The following is a 7,357-nucleotide window of genomic DNA, read 5'->3' on the forward strand; positions in this document are numbered from 1 at the left end:
CAAAGGAAATCCTGTGACGTTCTTCTCAGATTGAGCAAGGATGTTTTGACTGTTTTCAGTTCCATTTAGGACACTAAATAGAGCTGGGATGGCGAACCTATGGCACACATGCCAGAGGAGGCACGCAGAGACCTCTCTGTGGGCACGTGCACCATTGCCAGCTGTTCTTCTGGTTTCTGGCACGCACATGCACACCAGCCAGTTGGTCTTCATTGGCACCTGAAAATGGCCCGAAAACAGCCCAAAAAACCTCCAAAAACTAGGCCATTTCTGGGCCATTTTCTGGGCCAAAAATGGCCTGAAAACAGCCTGAAAAACAGCCTGAAAACTGGCCAAAAAACAGGCATGTGTGCAACGGCCAGCTGGTCTTCGGGTTTTCAGTGCTCCAGCATGCACACATGCATGCGCACGGACAAACGTTCCGATTCAGGCGCTCGGTGCCAAATAGGTTCGCCATCACTGAAATACAAGATGGAAACATTTCCGCGTTCAAGTCTAGAGCTCACAATTAACTGACAGCCAATCAGTTCTTGTAGTTTTTGGCTAGTCACTGAGTCCACAGACTTCTCAGCCAACCTGTGTTTGCTAATGTTGCCCACTTGGATCCATATCAAAACATGCTTCCTTCCCCTCCCCCCCCCGAATATATATATATATATATATATATATATATATATATATATATATATATATATATATATATATATATATATATATATATATATATATATATATATATATATATATATATATATATATATATATATATATATATATATATATATATATATATATATATATATATATATATATATATATATATATATATATATATATATATATATATATATATATATATATATATATATATATATATATATATATATATATATATATATATATATATATATATATATATATATATATATATATATATATATATAAGAAAGATGTAACTAACATTTCAATGTTAATCTCTTTGATATAATGGCAAAAGAATCTCAATGCTGATGTGATGATCCGTTCAATTCAACATTTCCTTAATCAGGCCGGCAGTCCGGGAATTAATCTGTCTGTGGATCTCCTGTCATAGTTTTCATGGTTATGGCTGTTTTCAATGTGGGACGTCACATTTGTTTTTAACTATTTTAATTGTATTTTTCAATACTATGCTATACACCACCCGGGGTCTATTGGAGTCGGCGGTCATAATAAATTGAAATAAATAAATAAATACAGCACATGACTAAAAGTTGGGAAATCGGGCAGGTCAAGAACCCCCCTCCATGAAGGGCACAGCTTCAAACGCAAAACAGTGACCTGTTGCGGATTCCCCAAGCCTCATTCATTGTCTTGACGCAACATTCCCCATCCATTAGTACAGAGATGTATCAGAACTGCTCACAGCTCTGCAGGGGAGGGCTGCTACGAGTTTGCACGGGTTCAGGAGAATCCGTAGCTAACGTTATGGCTGGGTCGGAGAATTTCCAAATCGCACTCCTGGCTGGCCCTGCCCACCCTGCCCCTCCCCTCCCAGGAGTCTCCATACGGCCCATTTTGGATGTGACGTAAGAACAGGGCCCGCGCAGAGGCTCAGAGAGGGAGGAAAACGGGCCTCCTGGATGTTCTGGAAGGCCGGATACAGGCCCATTTCCCGCTCTGGAGGGCCTCTGGAGCCTGGGGAAGGTGAAAACACCCCCCCCCCACCGTGGTGCAGGAGGCCAACTAGGCCACTCCCACCATGACCATGACCATCCAGCAATGGGGCAATGAACCCATTGCTGCAATTTTTGCAGCCCACGCCTGATCAGAACTGCTCACAACTGTAGCTTCTTGGGCCAAACATTGTTTTTGATCAACAAGGAATCTATTTTGCTCCACAAAAGATAGAGTGCTTTCATCAGAGAAGTCCCAGAGAAGCAACCAGTAAATATCAGAATTATATTATATCCCCAGTAGAAATCACAAACCTGAAATATTGTTGGCCTACTTCAAATTATGCTTCTTAAGGACACAAACATTTGCTTTTCACGTTCAACTTCTCGTCACGTGACTTCTGTATGGGAAACAGTTATTGCTTTGCCATTTGCTTCAAGTAGTAAAACATTTAATGCCAGTCCTGGATTAGACAGCTTAATGAAAGATAAATCTGTACATGGTCACAAGTTCTAATGTCCAGACATTATCCCCAAGTTAGGAAGCAGGGCATGCTGGAAAACAATTGCATAAAAGTGGACATTGCTTTTATCCAGAAATTATATGAAATAAAATTCCTTATTACACCCTTACTGGTCAAACTGCAACTTCCAGAACTCCCAAGAAGCAGGAATGGACATCAAGTTTGAGAAAACTGTTATCATAAATGTACTTAGGTGTGATCCTTCTAGGATCTCTGCTTATATTTTCATGAACAGTCAAAAATGCAGTATGTAGTCAGAATGAAAACATAGCTTCGGTTAAAATAAAACCACCCAACCCTATAATATATCTCTGTCTTGTTATGATTGGATGGCATGTCAAACTCAGAAAGTAAAATTCCCCTTAGAAATTGGAAGAGTAGCTTTTCTGTCTGTAGTATCAGACCTCGATTGGAAGGAAGATGCCACTTGTTAGTGCTTCTGTTCCATTTACTTTTGACTTAGAAACACATGTGGACACACGCATATATATTCATGCTGCCATCAAGGTATAAATTCTTTACAGCGTGTAGCAGCAAAGATTTCCTGTACATGTTAAGAGACAATGAAACTCATTCAATTCTTGTTTCTTAGGGCTGTAAATTCAGATTTCTTCTCCAAAGGACTCAAAGTTTGCAGCAACTCTTACTTTTTTTAAAAAAAAAATGTTTGTCCTTTTTTTCTCATAGCCAGTCAAAAAAAAAAACCAGCAGTTTGAAATCTAGCAGAAAAATATTGCTGTGGACACACATGAATGTGTGGGCTCAACTGAGTTTTAGAACTATAACAAAATAGACTGTATGTAAGGATCCAGCAGTGGGATTCAGGCGGTTCGCACCTATTCAGGAGAACCGGTTGTTAACTTTCTAAGCAGTTCGGTTGTTGGAAGAAATCTCCTTTTGTTTTTCTCCAGTTTACAGAGCTAATCCTGTAAGGAAGGCAGGAAGGAAACACTCTGGTGTTGTTTCTAGCCTAATCTTTATTTTACCCTGCTTACTGAAACTGCCTCTCCGCTTAACCCTCATTACATTGTAACAGCTAAGGCGAAGCGCCTATCGACCTGAGTGACATTGAGTTGGCCACACCCACATGGTCACATGACCACGGAGCCACGCATACCCAGCTGGTCATTAGAGCAGAGAACCGGTTGTTAAATTATTTGAATCCCACCATTGGTAAGGATGTAAGTTTAGATTCCAACGTAGAGAAGAGCTATCAAAAGGAGAAGCTAGTTGTCAACCAAAAGGAGAAGTCTGTTATTCTTTCCACCAACACAGTGCTACGAATCTGCAGGGGTTTCCTGAACTGCTTGAAAGGGACTAGGGAAATCTACGAGAAACTTTTCTTCAGAAGTCACATTTTAAGTCATAGGGTTTAAAGTAGGATTAAAATTAAACTTCTTGTAATAGCGGATGGATCCTTGGATTTTGATGGCTCTGAACTGATATTGCTTCCACTTTCATTTTCAGGGAGCTGAGAGTTCTCATTTGCCATGTTGGTATTAGCAAGCAGGCATCTCCAAGGAGTTTATTATCCTTTGTTCAAACAATGACCAGTTGAATCTGTTTTTATTCATGCTTTAAGAAAAACATTAGCAAGGTAGTTTATAGATAATTACGTTAGAATAACTTGTGGATGATGTGGATGTGGCAGTGCCTGTAGACAGCAGAATAAAAGAGAAAGAACTGGAGAAGATAACAAAATACAAAGACCTACAGAAATAGAATGACCATGGCAAAAGCAAGCAAGGGTAGTACCAATAGTAATAGATTCCTTGGGTGCAATCTCAAAACAACTAGAACACCACATGAATTCCATAGGCATTGACAAATTTGCTATCAGTCAATTGCAGAAGGCGGCTTTACTTGGAACAGCTTCCATCCTGTGATGATATCTGTAACGGAGGAAACCGTTCGTTCACAATTCATTTCAGGAGTGTGAAGATCTGTCTGTGAATCTCAGCGACTCTGTGCCCAGTCTTTCCTTGCACAGCACTGCATTTGAAAAATATTTACATGGCAGCTTTCCAAGCTAGATAAGGTCTGTGGTCATAAATTCACCTTTGAAAGACTGTTTGCCCTGCCTCCCTTGAATGTGATGGAGAGGAATTCACATTCGTTTAATAAAAGGGGTTTTTGTCAGGACCAGGAATCTGCCTCGTGCCTTTTGGGGAAGCCCAGGTCAGAGCAAGATGCATATGCAGTATACTGGCATCCATGGAAAACAATCGGACAAGAATGTTGAGAATTCTTCTTCATATATCTCATTCATTTGTTATGGGGAAAATATATCTGGTCGTTTGAGTCCATAGTGACTTAGTGGCACATAATGTCTCATTCACAGAACCACACATCATCTCACACCCAAAAAGCAGAACGAACGACAACTACAGTTAAAAGGCCAACATTTAAATAACCCAGTGGGAATTAGTTTGCTTTCCTCTTCCTAATTCTGTTGGGCCTGATGTAACCAAGACATAGGCCAAAATGTGAAACATTTTATAGTGTCAGACCAGAAAAACTGGCATGCACAGTCCAAGGATACGAATGTTGAAAGAGACTACACACCTATCTAGAGTGAAAATGCAATTCATGGCCACAAATCAGCAAAGCCTTCTTGGTTGTAACAGAGAGCATTCCGGAATATTTTGCCCTGCTAAGTATGTGTGATTCTTCTGGTTATCCTTGGCAGGAAAGTAAAAGTACTTTGCCATCAGAAAATTTGTGTTCCTATAGTTATTATTTTTTCCTCCTATGGATTCAGTGTCCTAGAACATTAGAGCTTGATGTTGTTGTGGCCCACTGGCGGCAAGCAGAGCTGGCAGCAGATTCGGAGAGTGAGGAGGTTGGGGAGGAACATGGGCCAGTCCTGGGGGTTGAGGAAAGCTCGGACGAGGGCTCTGCATCAGAGACAAAGAGCGAGCTAGACAACAGTGAGGCAGAGGAACAGCTGGAGCCTGTTCCCAGTGTCTGCATGCACACAGCTGTCAGAAGACAAGAACAACTAAGAAAGCAGGGTTGACTTAGGAGTAAAGCCACTCCTTGGAGGAGATTGCCCCCTCCCATAGGAAACAAAAGAGGAGCGAATGGGGAGGGGGCTTTTGCAGGAAACAGTTTGTTTCTTCAGTCGTTTCAAGAGTGGAAAGTTCTGTTTGTGACTATAAGAGACTCTGGGCCAAGTGTTGCCTTGCCCTGCTAGTTATCTGGCAGCTCTCCAAATGAGATAAGGTTCGTGTTGATAAATATTCCTCTGAAAGATTGTTTGCCAAGCCTTGCTGACTGTGAATGAAAGGAATTCACAGTTGTGTAAATAAAAGAGGTTTTGCTGGGACCCAGACTCTGCTTCATGCTTTTTAAGGAAGCCTGGGTCAGAACAGGTGTCTAAGAAACACATTTGGGACAGACGCTACCTTTTTAAAAAGACCCAGTGATTTGAAAACTTCAAAATCATTCAGCACAGGAGCCCAAGCTTCTGATTTTAGAGATAAAAGTTGTGGTTAGAAGATGCCAAAACGTCACTTCAGTTATATCTCCATACAGTTGGTTTGCCTGCTTTCCAATGTACATTTTTTTTTCAACCAGGTTCCATACATGGAAAAAAAATTACCAGCAAATTTTACAGCACATGGCAAAAGTTCACCTAATTTCCCATCGATTAAGGGCCACATCACTTCTAAGAGCAAGCTTTTGAAAATCTTTCTCTTTCCTTTCCAGGTTCCTGGAACTTAAAGAAGTTTGTGGATCGGTTTCATCTTGGAGCACCTGTGGCTTCAACCCAGTTTATGACTAAGGATTACCATGACTAGCAATATCGGTAGAAGCACTAACCGTATAACCACCATTGCTCTCCATGATTTTGCTTGATTTCTTCCCTAGGGAGCAGACGAACGCTCCCAATCAGAGTGAATCTTTCTCTTCATTCAACAAGCATGGGCTGGATTTTTGCATGATCAATAGGCTTTATAGGGCTCTCTGGGATTTTATCTTAGGATTCATTATGTTTTTCAATTGCCATTTAGTCCAATGACATGGTTGTGCCTAGAATTCCACCACGTATGTCACAGAAAATGCAACACATTCACTGCAGAACTTGTAGGCCTTAAAGTTAAATATGTATGCAGTCTCATATTAGCTTGGAAGCAAAGTGAAAAGTCCATAGCCTACTCATAACCTCCAACGACTCATATTCCAGCATTTTGTTTTAGATATTTAATTGACATCAAATTACCTTCTTATACTCTTTTATTGTACTTCCATTCATGATTTCCCTTCCCAGGCTACATACTCTTTGCAAATACACATCCTTGAATTAATATCTGCCATTTATTGCAGCATTCAAATAAAAAGAGCATTTCACCATTGCTTTCTCAAGTTTTTTTTTTTATTGCACAGTTGGGAATCTCACTGAAATTAGACAAAACTTCATACCAGGTTTTCCCGAAAATAAAACAAGGTCTTATTTTCTTTTGACCTCCTGAAATAAGCGCTTGGCCTTATTTTTGGGGAGGTCTTATAATTTTTGAGGTGCAGGAGGCAGCAAGTGTGGTCACCTCATGGCTGCTGCTTTGTTGCAATATTTGGGGGGGAAGTCTTGTTTTCAGGGAAACAGGGTATTATATTGTAATACTTTTTCTTTGAGGAACTACTGCCCCTGTATATGATTTGACAGTTGGAAATGTGCAGATTAGAAACAATTTAAAAATAGAACATAGAACAATAGGACTGTAAGGGACATTGGAGGTCTTCTAATCCAGCCTCTCCACTCAAGCAGGAGACTCTATACCAGACAAATGACTGCCCAATCTCTCCTTAAAGACCTCCAGTGGTGGAGTACCCACAACTTCTGGAGATTAGCCTTTGCACTGATTAATTGTTCTCACTCTTAGGAAATTTCTCCTTAATTTTAGGCTGGATCTCTCTTTAACAAGGTTCCACCCATTACTTTTTGTCTTGGCTTCAGGTGCTTTAGAGCAGGGATCACCAACTTTTCGGATCTCAGGGACCACTACATTCATAATTTTAAATCCCACAAACCACTAATATGATCTGCCTAATGACCAGCTGGGTGGGCATGGCAAGGCGGTCATGTGACTGGGTGGGCGTGGCCAACTTGCTGTCATTCACATCAACGGGCGCCTCGCCAGCATCTACTTGCCCCTCCCCTCCCAGCCACTCCTCGCC

At 40.8% G+C, this 7,357-nt stretch overlaps 1 protein-coding gene across 3 annotated transcripts in view; it reads left to right on the forward strand.

Moving 5' to 3' along the window:
• The window catches only part of PEBP4 (phosphatidylethanolamine binding protein 4), a 300,039-nt gene extending 293,504 nt beyond the window's left edge, over positions 1-6,535 (forward strand). For all 3 annotated transcript variants that reach the window (XM_081960837.1, XM_081960836.1, XM_081960835.1), the window contains one exon: positions 5,891-6,535. In XM_081960837.1, the coding sequence (XP_081816963.1) occupies positions 5,891-5,982 (92 nt within the window). In that variant the 3' untranslated portion in view covers positions 5,983-6,535. The remainder of the gene's footprint in view (positions 1-5,890) is intronic.
• The last annotated feature ends 822 nt before the right edge of the window (positions 6,536-7,357 follow it).

The sequence above is a fragment of the Natrix helvetica genome (assembly GCF_964273705.1).
Source record: "Natrix helvetica genome assembly, chromosome: 8".
Lineage (NCBI taxonomy): Eukaryota > Metazoa > Chordata > Lepidosauria > Squamata > Natricidae > Natrix > Natrix helvetica.